Source organism: Toxotes jaculatrix, chromosome 12 (assembly GCF_017976425.1).
Source record: "Toxotes jaculatrix isolate fToxJac2 chromosome 12, fToxJac2.pri, whole genome shotgun sequence".
Taxonomy (NCBI): Eukaryota; Metazoa; Chordata; class Actinopteri; family Toxotidae; genus Toxotes; species Toxotes jaculatrix.
Window position 1 is genome coordinate 23591123 of NC_054405.1, and position 21819 is coordinate 23612941.

Below are 21819 nucleotides of genomic sequence, written 5' to 3' on the forward strand. Positions count from 1 at the left end.
CTGTTGGCTCCGAGCTGCTGTTTCTTTCTTTGTTCGTCTAGGTGCATGCACACCCTTTTAAATCAATTTAAAGCCCATTTCAAGGAGCTAAAACTGACATATTTCTGTCATGTGAGCCGTTACAATGGACGTGACCTGAGTCACTCAGTGTGGTGAGCAGCCCGTGAAGACAGTGCAACTATAGATGGAGCGACATTAGCAAAAGTAAAAGTGTGAGTTGAGACTTACTACCTCGCCAGACAAAAGTTAATGTCTGACCCTGAAATGTTAGGCTGTGGCCCACCATCAATTTTACATCATTATCCACATCGAGCAGCTCCGTCAAATGGGTGTAGCACTGATGACTTAATGATGATCATTGTACTACATTTGAATGAAAAGTGCTTTATAAATGATAAATAGCACTTTTTCTTTTCTTATTACTACTTTTATCAGCAGTCACATGGGCTACTAAATGACATCCAAGCTATATTGGACAGTAGAGTATTACTGATTGATAATTACGTTATAGTAATGTGATTACTTTTTTCTGTTTATCATCTTGTTTTTCCAACTTCAAAGATACCGTACTTTTAAGAGAGACTGTTGTTATACTCAAAATAATTAAAATATTATCACATGATTGAACGCATTATTTATTTATTGTGCATTTAAAATGATGTCTCACTAAAGCTACTACGCTTCATTTTACCTTGTAAAAGTGGCTTTTTATTAAAAAACTAAAAGGTAATTATCAAATAGTTCCACTTTCTCCCTGCTGACATGTCAAGGTGAAGGATTTCATTTAATTAAAAGAGAGTCTATGGGCTATTTGTCTTACTACCTTTATCCTTATTGCATGGGTTGGAGCCAGTCATTTCCACTTACAAATTAATTTCAAAGTAAATTACCAAGGGCAGCTGGCAATAGACCCACAGACTTCTTACTGTATGTGTACACTTTATACAGAAACTGCTCCACTACACTCTCAGAAATATTTACAGGGTTTCTCAATATCCTCAAGAACTTTAACAAAATACTGTAGATTGTGCAAGAACAAATTCCGTTTCACTCAGCATTAATGAGTGAATAAATTAGTGCAGCAAGCACATAGGTGACGCAGTACTGTGCTCTCGCTTCTGTTATTTTTGTGTGCAGCAACGAGTATAAGAGTGGTACAGTGAATTACTCTTTCATTCTTTTTGCATCTTACCAAAAACTAAAAAAAGAGAAGAAAACACACACAAAGCGACTGAAAATGACACATCTCTTGCTTTGTAATAATAGAACAGAAAGAAAAAGGAGAAAACGTGAAAATGCAGGTCACGATTGGCAGCTTAACTGAAAGGCAATAATACAGGTAGCATTTTGTCTGTATTGTGCTGGGTGGGTGAATGAAAGGGGCAATTAAGGGTCTGGGACACATTAAAATGTATAATATGTGGGAAGGTTCATCTCTGCTGGGTCAAGCTGCAGAACTAGACCTATTCATGCTGTCAGCATGACATGGTCAAAATGGGACTCAACCAGTACTCATCAAAATACACAGTCCTTGAACAGTCCTTGTCTTATGAATCCTAAACTGGAACAAAAACATATAGTTCTACAAAGTAGAGAGGTAGAAATTAGTTTTAATGAGCAGTTTTAAAATGGACATGTCCCTATAAATACTGGAGTACTAAATTATCCTTAATTGTGTCTTCAGCTAATTACAATTCAATATTTTGACTACAGCAATGCTAAAGTCCAGGGAGCCAAAAGGGCTGATCACAGAAATGGTCTCATTACACAGGAAATCTACAAGTCATTCAACCTTTGAAGTCCTCAAAACCGACGCTAGGGCTCTCTAAATTAAACTGATTGTTAGTTTTAAGAGTAAGATACTGACGGGCGTCGTCAGCATAACGGAGAAAAAGAATATGCTCACATGTTACGGGGAAACATAAAAAGATCAAAGGATTTAAGGTGGACTCTTGAGGAGCCCCACAACTGATACTAGTTATAAGGAGGAAGGGAAATTACCCATGATTACTGAAAGGTTCTGACTGTAGGACGGGAGGAACAGGGCTACACCATTAATACCAACTATATTCTGCAGGTGGAAAATAAGAAGGGTTTTAAAAAAGCACATTTACCAACCCCAAGAGTTTAGAGGATATTTACTATGCTCAGCTCAGAGAAACTATGTTTTTAAAGAGCTAGCTAGCTAGGTTTTCGGTTTCGGGTCAAGGGTGATTGTATCACTGCCTGTTATTAGCAGGGTGTCGAAAAAACCTTGGGTGAGAGAGCTTTTGACAAGACAGAGCACTGTGGCTAAATGGATGAACGCCTCAGGTTTAGAACAGTTCTGTCACAAAATAATTCACTCCTGCAGTTGTAACTGTTCTCTGATAAATGCTGAACCGTTCTTTAAGTGTGTAAAAAATTACAACCTGCTCTTTGTTCCAGATTTGCTGAGTTTTGCGGTCTTTAGCCCAGGCTGAATTTTTACGCTTGGGGTTTCCCCATTTTGAGGGGGTCAATGTGATTTAACAGTATTTGAGCAAGTGGAGTTGTATGTAGAGATAAGTCCCTTTGCATCCTTCACATCTGACATATCAGTTTCTTATAAAACCATTTTGTTTGTTTCAGTTAGGTTGTCTGGTGACCTTTTGTCGGTTTCTGCTTTGAAAGACATTGATTTTTCAGACCAAATGCCAACAGGGATATGATAATATGAGCATTGTACATGTGAACTATTACTTTTACTGTAAACATAAATCACTGTCCTCACTGCACACAGCCAATGTAACCAGCACACCAGGCACCAATATCAGGCCACAGAATTTAGTAAAGATACTGTTTTCCTGTAGTGTAAACCTGTTCCCATTCAAGTTCTCATCAGAGAAATGCTTAATCGAAGAGCACTCAGCCACAGTTACTACTGGAGCAACTGCAGCTCTGGCAGCAAAAGCAACAGAGAAATCAATGGTTAGAAAGACCAACAAGGACTTTAGAAAACAAATGAAATCAAGAAAATGGGTATATACAGTATTTGACAGAGAAAAAGCCTTTTTTTCTGCTTGGCTAGGCAGCAGCTGAAGTCCAGCAGCAGAGAAGTATAGAAAAATAACCACCATAAATCAAGATGGCTGGATGCCCACTCTGCTGTCCTACACTCCTGCCAAGACTGGCTCCTCTGATGCCCACTTTCCTCCATACAGGCTATTCAGGCAGACAGATAGGAAGAGTTACAGCTGCTGACGGCAGCCATGGCTGTCAGAACCACCGCTTCATCACAAAAACACGGGAGGGAATCAGGGAGGACCCCTGGACTTATATTTATTGTTTATCAGATCAAAATTGGCTTTTTGTTAAAAACAGATATGGTTTAGTTACTGCCCACCTCCAATATGCTGGAGTTTTGGTTTATCTGTTTATCAAAGAATTCATCAATGCTCCTCTGGCACCTGGCGTCCATAGAAAGCCTTTAAACTGTGGTGATTCATCTGCATGGCATGGCAATGGCCTGTGCAGCCCCAAAGTGTTCAATATCATATAAATAATTAAAAAAAAAAAAGAAATCCAAATCGATTAATAAATTGTGTGGAAATGTATAACTAAATGTTAAATGATGTTGACACTGTCCCTTCACAGTTCGGCAAGTAACCTGCCTCCAGCCTCAAGTTCTACAAAGAGGAGTCTGCTCTAATAATAGTCTGTCTTTGGTAATGACCTCTCCTCAGTAGCTAAAGGCCTCAGCCACTATTTGACAGTTTACAGTTGGTCCAGTATTCTCTCTCCTTTCAGCTCTGTTTTGGTCACCACCAAGTCCCAGAGAAAAATATCTGGCTCTTTATTAGCTGCTAGATTTCTGACCAGCTAGATGCATTAGATTTATAGAAAACCCACTGATTAACACTGATTTAAGCTTTGAAACACAACTGGTTGGGCGCATTTTAATTCTCTGTTTGTTAGCAATATGCTTGAGAAATAATTAATGCTGTCTGAGATGAAAATAGATGTAAATATCTCTCACAGAGAACTGTGGGACGTGTTAAGTTGCTATTCCACAGCCTTTTTGCCAGTACGTGTAGGCTGACATGAGAGTAGGCTGCTGCTAAAATATTCATCTTTGACAGTCAATCTTATTCAATCTAAAAAACAGATTGAAAAATTGTCAGTTGAGTTGTATTGATTGTCCACAGATGCACCTGAATTGCCAATTCACTGGGTTCACTGCAGGATTTTATACTGAATTTCTTTTTTTTAAGGTAATATAAAGAAATAACCAAGCAAAAATGTTTGAATGAATCAATGAGAAATTAATTTAAAGGCTGCAAATTTTCGTCATCATTACCGTCATCATCACAGTGGCTCACCTTGGCTTTGTTAATGGTGCAGTGCAGTGCATTGTTCTCCTGGTCATACAGCAAACTGAATTCCAAGGTCCCCAATGTAGCTGTGAAGACAAAGAAGAAAGAGAGAAGAGAGAGAAGGAAATGAGTTTGCTGAAAAGAAGACTTCATGGCGTACAAACAGCCTCGCTGGGGAGAGGAGAAATCCAATCCTGCCTGCTCGCTAACAGTCCTGATGGGAAATCTCTTGGCTTGGTTCTTAGCACTGACATGTAATTATAACCATAATAATCAACACAGAAATGAACACACAATAAATGGACATTTACAAACGCTGATGAATGGAGTAGTGAGGATTGAGGTTTTCCTGTGTCTGAGTCTTTTTGTGGTGCACAGACATCAGCAGCACATTTAGCTTGTAATCGGAGATGCAATCGGGAGAACTGGGAAAATTCCCGCCGAACTGTTTTGGTCGGCTACTGTGCTTGGCTGACAATAACTCGCGTCTCTGCAGGCTGACAGCCACATTCAAACACACACTGGTACTGTCCCAATCAAGTCTACAACAAGGGAGTAAATAAGGAGCTCATGACATAATTCAGTTATTAGACATTAAACAGGCTAAAGAGGCAATCTGAGCCATTACACCGTATAAAATAAATTCATTAAATTAAGAGAATCTTACTGTTTTTTGTTTTTGAGCAGGGTCAAATGAGGGGTTTCACTGCCTCCTTGGCGACCTTTCTCCATCACCCCTGCTTGTAATTAACCAGCGTTTCCTCAAACTCAGAGGCCGCTACATATTTTTAAAGCACTACGACGCTGAGTAGTGAACTGTAACAATTTATGGCGTGATCTCATCCTTTGTCCTTTCAAAATGCCAAGTGACAAGGGAATCATGTTTCCCGGACTAATGAAATGTTGTCAGGATGAAAACATTTCAACAACCACAACACAAAAAGCACACGTGTGGGCTTCAAAGGGCCTCACAGGCTCTGAAGCATTGTGTTGCTGGTCACAAATAACACTCAGTTTATGCTTCATTCACACTTTGATATTTATGAGAAGTGAACAACATTAGTTCCATGGATTTGTAATTATACTTCGCCAATACCACCTCCTCCATAATTTACTTAATCTTAAAAACGTAATGTGGGACGATCCAGTAGTTGGCTTTTATAGAATAATTATATATTCTAGGGATGAAGAAACTAGATGGTAAATGTGGGAATTAAAAAAAAAACTCATTATTATGCAAAATAATGTAAACCTTTCCAAATCTTTAAAGTACAGTACATTATATTTAGTGCGTTGCAGAATGTTGAGATTTCCACTGGTGTTAATGGCAAAATAATGCAAGTGAAGAAAAGCTGAGCTTTGTAACAGATGTTTGAAGTGGTGGATGCAGTAGCGGGACCATCAGAATTAAAGAGCTTAGTCAGGAGGCAGACAGAAGCTCCAGGCCTGGAAAGGAAGAGGCTTTGGTGTCTTGCTCAGGGAAATTTTGACAGTTGTGATGAATGAATTGATTTTTGAGACGACTCAAATCCGGCTATGAGTTACAGGAGAAATTCTCAACCAAATTATTAAGATGCAGAGCTACTGCATCCCTTTATTTATTTTATATTTCACTTGTCAGACATAAGTAACTTCATGCAGTTATTTATGATTGCTAATGTGGTGTAGTAGGGACAGAATTGGACAAAGTACAACAAAAGTTTGAGATTTAATAGCTGATCTTTCTATTTGTTTAAATATTTTGTAACTTTTATAAATAAGAAGCAAACAGTAGAGGAAAGAAAAAAACAAGATGTAGAGTGTATTAAAGAAAGCTATTTCATCTCCCCTTAATGAAATCGGAGCCCCGCCCCCCTCCACCCACTCGACTTAGAAAACCGATGAGTTACAGGATGGTCTGCCTAACCACCAGGTCACATTAATGCTTTAAACAAGGCTCTCCATCAACATTGGTACTCCTCGAACAGACGCAGTATCAATAGTTGGTTTGTTTCCAAAGCATTAAGTCCAATGAGTTTGGAATGAAGTCTCTATTTGTGATTAGACTTGTCCTGCGTCTCCTAAACAGCAGTGAATCAGAGCTCCGAGAGAAAGCTGACCTCATCAACAATGACTGAGGCTCCTCGCCACCACCACCTCCACCCCCAACACACACACACACACATCAAAGACGAAGACATTTAGCTTGTTCGTAGATGCAGTGGTACATGATTAATGGGTATTGTTTTACAAAGAGTTACAATCACAGTGTACAGTCACTGTTCGCTGCTACTTAATGCTGCCAAAGGGCAAAGCTGCCCCGTGCTGTAGTGAAATGTTGGCAGACCTACGTGCTATGAACAACCAAGTTTTATCCAGAATCTCCTGGAAAATATCGGCTGTATCCAAACATTTGAAACTTCTCCACTTTACTTTGTGTCCTGGTATCTGTTGTTTTGATCTGTGCCTGCCCCTACCTTAACCGGAACCAGTCCTTGCCAATAACCCCAACCCGTCATCTCTAGACCATTTCAATTTTATTGATATCATGTCACGCATATTTTGGTCTGAAGGAACACTTAATGTTTGCTGTGTAAACATTTAAGAGGTGTTATTTTCATAAGTTGACTTCAAAATCCTGTACAGCTGTGTCAACGTAAACCACTCTTGGGTTGTTTTTTTTTGGGAGTTGATTTTGGCTCTGGCACAGAAAAAATGATGCCCCTATATTTAAACCACAAATCCCTGATTCATCAGTTGTTTCTCGAGCACAACATCAGATGTAGTTGAATCACCGGTGAATCTGAATCCTAGAGGCAAGCTAGGTTTTTATTACCATACTTGTTGTTCTGTAGTGTTCATTATACCCCATAATACATGCAGCCTGTAACAAGGCTTTACACTTTTAACCTCGAAAACGGGGTCATGAAGGCACCTTTAAGAAAGTCTGTGATGGTAACAATCATGTCAGCGCTTGTGTTGTTTTCGCAATATGTTGCTTTGTGTATTTTCCAAATAAAAGAGCTACAGCATGCAGCTTCCCCTCTATGTTTATCTCTGTATTCAGGGTAACAGTGGGATTCTATTAGGTAGTTTGCGGAGGTGCTTCTTGTCCCACCATTTTGCACTGCAGCTGCATGAGCCATCTGGATAGCGGTGGGGTACAGCCCTGCGAGACGCAACAGTGCTGTGAACCCTACAGGAGTATAATAAAGTGGAGTCATTTTTTCGACAGTGGAGTCATATTCCAGTCTTGCTGTGCAGCCTAATTTCAGCGACTCTCAGGAAAAGGTGATGTGATGGGTCTAATTCAGCTTCAAGTGGCTACATAACAGTACTGAAAGCAATAATCACCAAATTTTCTACAAAGAATTGTATTTTACGCTATTAGTTGGAAAGAAAGGACTAAATGAACTGAATCATTATTTGCTCCCTGGTCATGTGTTGATGAGTTTCTTTGAGACAAAGTGACATAAAATTTCTGTGAATGTGCAGATTCCTTCTCTGTCCACGAGAAAGAGAACAGCAACAGATTACAGAGGGAAAAGCTGTCTATGCAGTACGATGCCCTTAAGTATGTTGAATTAATGAGACTCTGAAATATTGGAAAAACATCAGGTGAAGATCCAACAGAGAATTCTGTTGTTGAAACTGGAAGTAAATCAGGTGACGTGAATGTTTCTCAGGGAACGAATGCTGACAGGTGTTGAGAAGCTGCTAAAATGTTTACGGCGTCATCATTTCTCGTACAAAATATCTTGTTCACCCGGCGTGTAATGATTTTTGTCCTGAGGGAACTCACCGCCTGTTATCAGAGGCACTGTCCGAAGCCACGTTTTAAAGCGGACACATCGACCACTTTTTTTTTCTTTTCTGAAACGATGGATTGTGGCTTCAGAATGACATGGCCATCCAAAGAGGGAACATTCTCTAGGAAAGGCCATTGATTAAAAGTCAACTGTAAAAATATATTATAGAGTTTACACGTTTGACAGCAAGACATGTTTGCATAGGAATCAAATACTATCACTTTTAAACAGGAAAACTGTAATCTTGCTGAAGCCCGGAAATCTCAAAACCTATGGATTTCACATTTTCTGTTTTATAAAGTCAGCAGAAAAAGGACTGGGTTGGTTTCTTATTCATTCTTTTTGAATGCATCGACTTTCAGGACAGCTTTTGTTAAAAAAAAAAATGTGAGTTACAGTTTGTCACTTTATTCTTTTATATATACCAAGTGTTGGCCAACAGATGTCTCCATTTAGACTCTCTATAATGAACAGCTGCTTCAAAATGGTTCAGTCCTTCGAAAAGCTCCATTTCCCCCACCAGCACCTATTAACCTATGAACATACTGTAAGTTGCAGTGTCCGTTGCACAGTGAGCTTCTGTGGGCTAATCTCAAGGCACATTAGCCTGAGCAAATTCTAGAGATATCCTTTTCTCACAGCAAAAACAGACAGCAGACAATACAAAGGCAGATAATTCCTGAGTCACACATGGCTCCACAGGATTTGTGCATCAAGTGACATTTTAAAAATCTGATCTCCAAAAGAAGGCTGAGAGAGGGCTGTAGAAAAACTAGCGGAGCGTAGAAACAGCCTCTGGCCTCCACTACAGTCAAGAATTGGAGGAGGGGGGTGGGAAAGAATATCGCTTAATCTACACATTCACACATTTATGCCTAATGTGACAGCACAGCCAAGCAGCATGTTGCACATGTCAGAGTGCCTTCCGAGGTAATGATCCGCTCTCTGGGCCATAATAGTGTTAAAAGAGCTGATGAAGGCGACGCAGCTGACAGGGGAAGGAGGTTTTCTGACTGATGACTGCTGTCAAAGTGGCCATCACAACGCTCAGTTAAGGGGAGCGCCACACCAGCTCCATTACCTCCCTCCAGGCAAAAGCTGCAGAGGCAATTCCCACTGAGTGAGGCTGACCGGGCAGTAACCTCCCCGCTGAGAGCCAAGTTCAGGATACAATGCAACGCTGCGTACATCATACCGCTACATACACACTAACTTGGTCTTTCTTTGTTCTGAAATATACATCTTGAAAGGATCCGCTGCAAATTTGGACTTTTTGACGTCAGCTGAACACGACTTTAGTTTGCTCTCAGACTGCGAATACTGATCAACAGGCAGCAGCTGAGGACAGAGCCAGTTGTAACACCAGCTTGAACACAAGAAATAACAAGAAATAATCAGCACACCGTGTGAACACCACTGCCATTTATTTTTTGGGGCTTGCTCAGGTGGAATAGAAGTGCAATTAGGGTGCCATTACCTCTAAATAGCTCAAAGTCAAATTGCATAAATTGAGTGCAAAGTAATTCATCTTGCAAACTGGGTCAAACACCCTGTGATTTTCTCACGTCGCTGTGCTGGAAATGAATGGAAATAAATAATAAATAGCTAAAATTTGGGATCATGGACTCCATGTGCCAAATAGTCATTTTTTTCCCCCATGTGAATAAAAAGACTTTTCCTATATTTTCTCCTCATTTACATTCAAGTTTTATTTTTATTTTTTATCTTTTACCTTGTCTAATGTACAATATATACTGTATTTGGAGAATTGGTTGAATTTAGATGGCTAATAAAATTAAAAATAATGATAAAGATAATAAAATATAATATAATATAATATAATAAAATAAAATTTAAAAACAAAAGTAGAGACCATCTTGTGATGAGATCACACCACCAGCAACACCTGTCAACATGCTGATTCATACTCGGTAATCATTTCCACAGGATTACATGAATACTCAGTAGTCATGGGTCGGACCACACCCAACTTTGAACTTGATTTTGATCTCGGCTACGCACCAGTTAAGTTAAGTTTCGTTAGTGTTACTGTGATGCTATCATAATGATAAAATCTGCCAACAGGCAGACTGGGAGGTGTTTATATGCCTGTCTACATACCCCAAACCACCCCTGTGCTAGTTACCGATACAGTTGGTCCACAGTCTCCAGGACCACATTTTGCCATGATGACACACACACACACACACAGACTCACAAGCCACACTGTTGCAGCTGGTAACCAATATGTTTATACTGCTAATGCGCATGTTTCATCCTGCATCAGAAAGTGTGGGGAGTCACATCATGCACACTATACTGTAGACCAAGGGACAAATTGCCCAAGTGTTAATTTGTCTGCTTATGTAGTGCTTGAATGAACAATTAGATTGCATGCTTTGCTTCAGCATCCCATTATGTGCCTCTCATTAGAGTGGAAAACTCTCATGGGGGATGACAGGTTCTGTAAAAGATGTTATTTGTTTTGCTTTTTTTTTTAACCACAGAGCTGATTTAATGTACGATGAAAGAAAAAGAAAAATAGGATTTTGACCTGAGCTGTCACAAGATTTGAAAGTGTTGAGCACTGAGGTACATGCACTTTACAATGTAATCTGTTTTTGACACCAGGGGTTACTTTATGAAATATCATACAAACTTCCCCACTTGCCACCACAGAGGAAATTATTAAATTTTGGAGCTCATGACTGCACACATTTGCATGTTAATGAGAAATAAAACTGTAACATCTTACTGCTTTTAAATAGAGTTCATGCTAATGCTGAACTACCTGTGTGTTCTCTGAAGACAAGTGTTTTGACAAGGGAACATTTGCGTTTTATTAGTGTAACGGCAACATCAGAGCAAATGGTTGTGTTTTACATATGCCAGTTATGGCTGCACATTAGGTAGCTCTAATGAAATGTTTTAACACAGCGGAAACTATAAACAAAGTCCATTTCAGACACACTGGTACCTGAAAAAGATCCTCAGCCAGCAGCCATAAATGTATGGTCTAAATATCTGAACAGCAGTGTAATAAATTTAACGTTTTTCTATATGTGAGGCAACATAAGGCTGTAACGACCCCTCACTTCTTGACTGTAAGTGTGAAATTCTATACAGCATTCTCTCGAGCACTGTGCACATTTGAATTCCATTCTTTTTAAAGGTTTGTAAGACTGTGTTGTCACAGTTTTAATAACACTAAAGACTATGAAACAACCCAAAGCGAACAGAGTCACGAAGCAGGAAGAGAACCTGGTTCCAGAAGTGTGTTTACCCACGATAATTTCCTGCTTTGGAAATTTCACCCACAGCATAGAAACACTGTAGTCTCCCAAATATGTTCCGATACTTTAGGCATATGTTGTGGGCAACAGTTTTAATTAACTCAATGTCAAATCTCTGAGATCATGTTTTTTAAGTCAGTTTGGTACGGCAGATAACTCTGACTCATACCTATTGATACCCATGAGCCTTGGCTGCCACAGGGAAATAAACCAGTCAGAGGCTAAAAAAAGAGCTGTGGTAAATTCAATATAACATATACCATAATACCATGTTTGCCAAATTTATTCAAAATTGGAGGGGAATTCATTTAAGCAATTTCTACAAAGCCTAGCTTCACTTGACGTTGTTAAATCCATCTGCCCAGTCACCATCATCCATAATAAAGAACAATCTTTGACAAATATCATCACTCTAACAACTTTAATTAAAAAACACAAGACAGAAAGGTGAGTTTCCATCGTACAATATTTCTTATGAAATATATGATGGACGTGCTCAAAATGTAAATGTTAACCATTATAAATGAAGGTTAGCAAAATTCATTCTGTCACTGCATCTTTTTCAAGCCACAGGAAAGAAATCATTTGTTGAACGTGTGATGTTATCACCTCCAAACACTGAATGGAGGCATCACCACACACACACCCACTGGAATAATGACTCTTTCAACCTGTGAGTCTCCTGTCATCACTTCACATCTACTGCCAAATCTCTAGGTATCAGCTCCTCGTCTCAGCGTGTACGAACCATGGAAGCTTACGGCCAACGCTTGGCTGAATTTAGATTCACATTCGCTCCCAAATACGATCTTAATTTGTGCCATTGTTGGCAAAATATGGTCCATGACTGAATATTTCTGATTTGTTTGCAAATTTTTCGGATTATCACAGAAAAACATGTCAAACATAGACGAGGTAATGTCACATCGAGACGTCAGTCTAGTGTGACTACAATAAGATTTTTAAAGCAGGGTTCATCTATGAACCCGTGTGGCAGCCCTTCAGATCAGTGGAGCTGGAAGGAGCAGAGGTCAAACTCCTGTTAATTACTACAGCCAGTGGAGTGTGACACATTTTATCTATGTTGCTCAGTCTCTGGGTTCCCCTTATTAGAAACACACTCATAAAATATTCTGCGTATGTGCCCACGCTCATATGAATGTGCATCACATATCTGGATGCACTGAACTGTGCTTCTATGCTGGTACATAGTATGTGATAATACGTGTATGGTGGGTAATAGATGAAGGAAAAATAATCTCTGCCATGGTGGAGGTCTGTGCAACATCTTACTGACGGATCACTGAACCATGCTTGTTTAAGTTAATCTTCAGTCAAGGCCAGATTCGCCTCTGAACCTCAGCATGTTGGTGGATGGCAAACAATTCAACAGAGACGAAAACAGGTTTAACAGGACGGAATAGTTTCCCTATGCGTGAAACTGCTGCCTTTGTATCATATGTCACAAAGTTATGTCGCTCCGTTAAAGCTTTAGGTCACATTCAATCTCTGTCTTTCCTTTTCCGTCTAAAATTGCTTTTGTGTTGTTTTGATAAAGCTCAGACCTGCCTCCGTCAATACTTTACATGGATTTCTGCTGCAGGCTCGTTTAGAATAAAGGTCAGCTGATTATGTATTTGGATGGAGACTGATACTAATGTCAGTTATTAGGAGTGCAACTCTATCCTGAAAATCCTGTTACAATAAATCAGACAAATGCGGCATAATCTCACTTTGATTGGAAACAGAATCCATGCTCAGCCTGGATCCTTCATTTTAATGAAGCCGTTGATTTGACAGGTGATAGGTCCTGTCATAATGAAATATTGTTCTTTTTCAGATTTTTATAAAATCTCGTCTTCAGTTTCCAGAAACGAACCTTTCACTGTGACAGCGTTGTCCTCCCAGTGACCTTGGCTGCCTGGATACTTAATTACTCAAATCAGGTTGAGGCTTTTATGGAGAAAGATTACAGTTGTCTTTATTTATGAAATAAATGTCTAGCCATAGTCTGGCCCCCCGGCCCTGCAAATGAACTTAACAAGCGTCCAAATCTCTGCGTGGGAGGAGCACACTGCTGTGAGCGCATGAAAAGATGAGTGAGATTAGAGCGGTACCAGAGGGCATAAGGAAGATAGTTGAGGAATTTGTGCAAACTAATGACTCGAATGAGCTCAGCTGAGAATTACTGATGGATCCGCCAGAAGTCAAACAGCAGTTATTCCTTCATGAATGACAGAGGTGTCTTTCCACTGAGCTCTCTGTATGAACAGTATCAGTGAGCGATTTAAATCATTTTCACTACCACACAGCACGACACTGCTAACATCCACTGATCATTGATTGTTTCAAAGGAATGCGTGACACTCAAGCATTTCTTCCACTGATGGTGATCTATCATCTCATCTTTCCGTTAAGCTATTTCAAACATTTAAAGCGAACAACATCCTTTTAGGCCAACATTTACTGTAAGAAGCACACAGGAAGAACACGTACTGTAGAAATAACACATACCAGTTTCTTTTGGTCTTGTCTGATGTATCATGTTTGTGATTTTGAGAAGTCAAACTAAGAATGAACGGATTAAGGTTTTGCGACTTGTGTTTCTACCACAAGAACCATAACTAAGGAGGAGAAAGTTCTAGATCCCAAAAAAGTCCCTGTTTGAGGATGGTACTTTCTGAAGGTTTAGGAGCTTTCGGGGTTGGGCTCACAGCACTGAATGTCGCTGATTTGTCAGATATGATTGTATTTTGGACAGCGGTTTAATACACCAAGAATTTTTTTAAACCTGTGTCTACAGACACTTTTTTTTTTTTTTTTTACAGACACAGCAAGTTGAGCCAAAGTGGACACAACAGTGGTGTAAATTAATGCACTCAACCATGATTAAAGTTCTGGGAGGACACTGAACATTAAAAAATTTACATCTAAACATGTAAGGGTTGAAATTTCATCCTTAACTAGTTAATGAGTGAGTCAGAGTCTGGTTAAAGACACAGCTCTCCCTGGTTTTCCCTTTATTAGCTGATTTGATATTCTTATTTATGGTGAACCTAAACCCCTGCTGGTAAACACAGACTGTAGGTTATAGCAGTACCTTTCTGTGTCTTTTTCTCCATTATACTCTTTTTTTCCAATAAAACTTATCTTCATCCATTCCTTTAGTAGGATTAAGCTGTCAGGTTGCCTTTTGGCTTACAGGAACAAAAGGTGACTTTGAAGACACTGGCCTGTATAACACCTCAACAATACCGTTGTCACACACTGTGTTAATCCACTTAAGTGGGCAAGAAGAAACTCCATCATCCCTTTGGAGTTAGAAGTCAAAGTTCTGTCCTAAGCTGCAACAGATAAGAAACGGTTTCTGTTTAGCTATTGGGCAAACTTTGTCTGCATTTTTATTCATAAATTTGAGAGAGAACGAAGATGAAGGGAGTCAGTGATCAAGAGTTGTGCCTGGCAGCCTCCCCTGAGAGAAGTTATCTTTTCCACCCTGCTGTACATTCACTGTTGTAGCCCAGTGGATTAGACAGGAAGAGGAGTGCTTTTGCTTCCCCCCCCCCCCCCCCGCGATATGAAATTCTGTCGACAGAACTGACAACAGACTGAAGGGTAGAAAAGGCTCCTTGATAAGAAATGACACCTTGCACACACATACTGCCACCTTTTGTAGTCTGAGGTAATGTATGTTTGCTGAATTCAGTACATCTCCTCAGATTCATTACAGCTTGTGACGGGATTATGTTGGTAGGTAAAAAAAAAAAAAAAATGAAGGCAAAAGATGTCCATATTGCATAAAACACAGAAGAAAGGGTTTTTATAGATCAGCTAATAAAAGATTCCTTCATATCAACATTATGATGAGCTGAGGAGCCTCTGCTGTCTCCGTCCTCTGCTAAAGACGAACGCCATCGCAAACCAGCAAGTATTTGGCAGAAGGCAATATGCAAGTGGAGGCATGCAGGTTCAACATTCCACCAAATGGGCACAAAATTTTCACAATATGATATTATGGTAGAGTGAAAACACTCAGTAAAACTGCTTTGGATTTCAGAGAGATATTTAGCTCCTGACTTCACAGAGCAATACGGCAGGTCGCGATGATGGATGAACTACGGACATCGCCTCCATTTTCATTTTGGCTCTGATATATTTCAATGTAGGCTGCAGGCTATTGTATGAGCATCTATTGAATGTCAAAATGTTTGATGAGAAAAGTAGGAGCAACTCAACATGAAAGAATAGGCCAAAGGGCAGAGACACATATTTTTTGCTTTAAAAAAAAAAAAATAACGTTTAGATTTGGCTAGTAGTAGAGGGGAAAAAAATGATGATTGCTTAGGGCTGTAGCGCGTACCTCTCCTTATTGAGCTGTTCACCTGGACTGTAACTGTCAAAAAAATCCTTCTTGTGTTCATTACACCCCAAAGTATATGGAGTTGGACTGAAAACACATGGATGACATAGAAACAGAACATAAACACTTAGCTAACAGCTAAACTGTGGACAACATCGGAGCTAACGAGTCCCTACTCAATGCTTTGCAGACACTTATTTGACAGGAGCTGATGTCTTTTGTATAGACTTTGTCGCCTTCGTGACTTTTTGTCAACAATAAATAAGCTTGCTAACTGACTAGCATGAGCACGTCCTGGCTTTAATAGTGTGCTAGCTGTTAGCTCGCCTGCTACAGCGGTTTATGATCTAGCCCTGCGAGTAGGCGCTATGTCCCCAAACCTCCACAACCAAATGATTAACTTCTCTGTGCCAAAGCCTGCGAACGTGCTACTCATCCAGCCTCGAAAAATGTCGAGTCAGACGGCACCACATGAGGAGCCGCAGATGACAAAGCAAAGCTAGCGGTGTTCCACTAGGAAGATGTAAGATATGTGAATACGCATGCTACAGACTTCCAGTGTTTCTGCACTGAGATGTACTGCAGTGAAGACGTGCTGAGTCTGTGTGATGGAGCGATGCTTGATTGATGCAGTGCCTAATCTTTGTGTCTGATCAGTGCTGGGCATCGAAGGCGAAGCACCTGCCAGGATCTGTAGTGTGTCACCACAGCCAAGGGCCCCTATAGATACAGTGGTAGTGGAACAAAGCGGACTTATCAGTATTTATAATGTATTTAGAATCTTAAATTGAGTTGAGTTTGAGTTTCTTCTTTTTATATGTCCTCTGCCTTTTTATATTTTGTTCACATCTCTTCGAAGATATCACAGAGGGTGGATCACCTGCTCACGTTTGTTTTGAACAGCGGGATGTTTTCCTGCCTGCCTCATTGCACAAAATGATCCTTGATGTAGTATCTGTGGGGGTTGATAGGGTTGTTGACCAAAACCAATGACTGAAGGGGCACTTGACCAGATGGTGATTTCAAGTTCAAGTTCATTTACTTTTGTAGGTGTTCATCACAAACATGCCCTTGAGGACTTCATTAAGGCCTCCCCCATGCACCTGATCGACCATCAATCACAGGTTAAGAGGGACTGAACCCGGTCTATGGCAGTGGCTTCCAAGAGTGGGGGGCGCCTAACTGATTGTGATTGAGATGTTTGCTTCGACTTTTCCTAATAAACTCTGAAGGTTTTGGTTTTTTCCCCAACACTGTGATGTGCTGCCCCTATTCATTTAAGCAAAAGTACAATGTGATGGATTGATCAATCAGTTATTGCCACCTGCTGAGCTGTATCTGGCAGATCATGACTCATGTTGTGAATAATTTAGTAACAAACTATTTCCTCTGTTCCTTTATCATGAAAGTAAAAGTTTTATAAAAAAAATAGTCGTATTTTCTTTTCACATTAACGCAACCCTTCATCTTAAAGATTATGTTTTTATATTACTTATTGGTGTTTGCCAAATACCTTTTGGGAGAAATTATTATGCTCTTGTACAACACAGAAGTTAAAAGGTTGGGATAAATGTCTAATATCATGTGTAGTTAAGTTTCGGCTTCTAAACTGAGTTTATGGTAACATAAATAAAGTCAGTGTTGCCTTTTTCAGTATTTAACAAAGACAATGATCTCAACATAACCATAAACTCATTAATCATGCTGGAGATGCTATGGTATTATTCTAATGCCATCACTGTGAAAGTCACCTGTTGTTCCTCCTTTCAGTGAAATGTCACATACTGAGCTTGGATCTTTGTATCCAGGTCACAGTAAAGGATCTGTGCCTGTTTGTGTGTGTGTTCATGGTGGGATGTGGCTTTCTTTCTTTTGCCACAAAAGGGACAGAAAGACGTCTGAGACCCACTGGTTCAGTGAGTGCTCTTTTAAAATATTTTGCCCTCGCACATATTCGCCATTCGACAGTATTTTTTTTTATTATCATTTGATCTAAAAATTGATGTCAGCCTAACTCAATTGCTTAACTCCATTTTATAAAAAGATAGAGAATAAAGTGAATTGTTGTAGGTTTACCCTCCATGACATTTTTGAATTTTATTATAAATGGTGATTGACGAATTTTGTCTATACCCATATCTTCTTTTGAATCACTGGCTTATCAGCCGTGTGGGTGCGTGCGTGTGTGTGTGTGGTTGGGTCTGCGTGCAGACACATATGTGTTTATCTGGTGTGCTTGCATGCATGCATTAAGTCTGTATAATGTGATTATGGTATCTGCCTGCACTCTGGGTCTTTCTAAACCACTGAGAAACAGACAGTCTAATCTTGTTGGTTGCTAGGAACTGGGCAAGCTGGGGAATGGATGAGGCAGACAATTTTGTATCCCCATCAAATAGCTTACCACATTGAGCTAGACTTGATCTAATATCAAGAGGGGAAATAAATGGGTGGTTGTGGACGGGGGATATGCATTGGGCTGGAAACAATCATATTAGAAAATGCACCGTGGCTGCATGTGGTCACTGTGTGGCTGAATGATTTAAGGCAAGCAGGGGTCAAGAGATGCATGGAAATGAACAAAGGAATGGTTTTGTCCCTGACAGCAGCTTTCACAGTGACAATTACATTCATTCCTTTTCATGGATATCCTCAGCGATTTCCATAAATATTTATGAAGACTTTGGCGCATGAAGGTTTTTGATGCAAGAGACTGCAGCTCAGCAGTCTCTGTACAGTATAACTATGAAATGACGAAGGATGCAGTTCAGAGTTGGCACAGAAGAGACGTTTTGTGGCATTAGCTTATTATGCGGTCTAAGAAGGCTAATCACATTTCCTTTATGATAATAGAAGATTTTAATTTTGGAGATTTTTGAACATAGGCCTAAAGAGAAACAGCACATGGAGCAATAAGGCCTCACAGCAACTCCCTGCACACTGTCAACACTGAGTTTATTAGAGATACAATGTTTTGGTCATTTAGCGTTTGACAAAGCAGCTTATACAGTGCTGGATCAAAAACTAAAGCAGTATGGCTAACAGATCTTACTTTTCTTTTATAAATTTTAATATGAATAGATTTAGATCATCTCTGCCAGGCAAGAAATTATTTTCCTCTCCTGCTTTTTGTATGATCTTTTCTGCATACTGGTTTCTATGATAATTTATTTGGTTGATTTATGTGATTTCTGTCTTGCATTTGATTGATTTTTTTTCTTTTTACAGCATTTCATTCAATATGTTTAGTATTTATATATGTATTTTTCTGTGGTTTGCCTTTTCCACAGAGGCCTGCTTTATGCCCACTATGGGAGTATCTGCTATCATGCAGATCACGACCACCTGAGTGATGAATTTGTTTGTCAATACAATGCTTGTTCCTCTTTGTGATGTCTATTTGACAATGCCTGACGAAGAGCTCTGTTAGATCAAAACATTGCTCTGTTAAATTAAATTTGCTGGGAGCTATCAGTGCAGTGTGCAGACCTTTGTCTGCCTTTTGCCCGTGGTTAAAAGAAAAACAAAGCTCAACCATCTACCCTGATGTATAACATCACATTGAGGGTTCGATCCACAAACGTGCGAATATTTATTAGTACTTTTTCAGATTTTCTGGTGGCTGGATGTTGGTTAGAACATTTTTATTAAGAAACTCCAGGGGGAACCATTATCACCACTGTCTCTGTGGATTTACATAGACAAGGATGCTACAGGTAACCACAGGTTGCAGAGGCTCATAGGAACAATGACACACACACACACACACACACACACCACCCAGATTTCAACAGTGCATCATGTGGCCTTGTGGTTTCTGTCAGAAGATGGGTTTAAAAAAAAAAGAAAAAATACCCATGTGAACATCTCAGAACAACACCTGTGGATGTTCCGCCTGGAGAAGCAAGCTGCAGTCAGGTTTTAGCTCCTTCATCTGAGACTGTACTTCTACATTTTGAGGAGTACTCCGTGTTACTCGGGCTGCCTGCCTATTCTCAGTCAACCAACACCTACTCTTACACACTCTCACACATCTTTCCAGCAAAGCACTGCTTAGTTTCCTCCTACCTGTCTGAGGGGTTTCATTATAGAAGGTCCCTCGTTCACCACAGACACACGAGTCCTCACAAGCTCAGTGCTTTGCGTTCACCAATTCTCTACACAACAACTTGGTCCGTCATCATGTCTCAAATATTCCCCCTGCTATGCAGACAGTCTTCGGTTGCATCTCTCTTTCCACTCCACTGATACATGCTGTACATCACAACATTTCCAAGAAGATTTCCTCCCACCTGCTCATAAATGAACCAACTGAGCTGCTCTTCCTTTCCTGTGAAGTCCAGTCCACAACAGGATCTTTTTATGATCACTGACCAAACAAAATGACACCCACCTAGGTGCTAAAACCTTTGTGCAGTTCTTATGCTCAGTGAAGCCTGTCTCTTAGGCCTCAGCTCTGATCATCTCCTGGCTTAGCCTCCCACCTTGTTAGCCCCTTTGTTTCCACTCCTTCACTCTTGCAGCTCATCCCGTGTAGTCACCCCATGAGTTCACAATCATTACAGAGTAACAGAGCTGTAAACATAACTACACAGGGAATCAAACAGGATAAAATATATCACTAGATTTATTCAAAAGAAAACACAAAGACAGTACTTTCACTGCTTTTACTGCATATGTAGATTATGGTTTCATAGTAAGTAAATGGGTGAAGATGAGAGGGTGCACAAGCAAAAACATTCCGCATGGATAAAGTTCACAGTTTAAGAAAGGCCTGGTTTTGCAGTGGGAGCCTAAAAGCTGAAGCCGATCTTGTGGCCTTGTGTATACTTTAATAAATCATCTAAAAACACTGAAAAACATCATCTAATTCTCTCAAAGCAGAGGCTGTAATTTGCTGTCACTGAGTCAGCATGGAGATCACCTGCAGGCTGGTTACATTATCACTGTGTTTTAACAGCTAGCAGGCATCAGCACCACCACAACAACAACAACAACACTTTTGATATAATTAGTAAAGCTGTCTTAACCAGCTGTGAGCGTCAGACGTCCCCTTCTTTCACCAACCGGCGACAGAAGCCCTGTTTCTGTTTTGGACATCAGCTAATCTTGCCCTCACAAAAGGACGAGGGGAGGCTGGTAAGGTCTGTACAGTAACATTTTGACTTAACCGTCAGACCTTGAAATGCACAGACAAATTTAGACCTCCCTAAGCCACTGCTGAGCAATATTTGAACCTGTGAGGCTTGTTCGGAAATTAGACATGAAAAAGCTCTCTGTGAAAATGATCACAACAGTGTGAATCTGTCATCACAGAAGTTAAAGGTCTCAAGTGAAAATCGGACATGTGAGAACTGCCTAACAAGACAGTGGATTTATTAAATGTAAGGTTGTGTATTTATAGTAGATGCACGTACGTGGACTGCTGAAGGCAGTGTAACTCAGAGAGGCGCACCTCATAAAGCAGAGATTTATGAATGAATGAAGAGGTACAGTGTATCAGCCCCACAATTGTAACGACAAATGGCAAACGTGTTCACATCTCGACTGTTTTCAGCCCCCAGCCAATCTGCCAGCCGTCCAGCGGATTAAAGATGTGCAGGAGCGATAGGATTTGGTCACACGGAGAATTAGGGGCCGTTCGTTTCTCCTGATCCACGAATAAAATTGCCTCCAGATCGATAACCTGCTGTCAGACATGACTTGAGTGATCTTGCTCTTATCCCTGGATTGAATACCAAAACATCTCACGGTACACTCAGCTCAGCGTGTAGATGCCTCTTTTCAAGATTGGAGGGAAATTTAGGGAGGGGTGTGACAAAACGTATGCGTTATCCTTGTGTGACCTTGTGTTTCTGTCCAGGACGGTCGCCTGATAAATGATGGGTAATGTGTCGGAACATGACGAATTAATCTTTACGCTGTGTTGAGAAAATGTCAGAAAAGATATGTTAAAGTCCAAATAAAATCACAGTTTATCTTCCCTTCTTGTTGTGTTAAAGGGATTTTTCTGTATTACTATAAATGTAAAAAAAAAAAAAAAT

The 21819-nt window shown here is 40.1% G+C and overlaps 1 protein-coding gene across 3 annotated transcripts in view; it reads right to left on the bottom strand.

Annotated features, from left to right (window-relative positions):
• Positions 1-21819, bottom strand: part of doc2b (double C2-like domains, beta) — an 88694-nt gene that overhangs the window by 40698 nt on the left and 26177 nt on the right. For all 3 annotated transcript variants that reach the window (XM_041052156.1, XM_041052158.1, XM_041052155.1), the window contains exon 2: positions 4341-4420. In XM_041052156.1, the coding sequence (XP_040908090.1) occupies positions 4341-4420 (80 nt within the window). The remainder of the gene's footprint in view (positions 1-4340; positions 4421-21819) is intronic.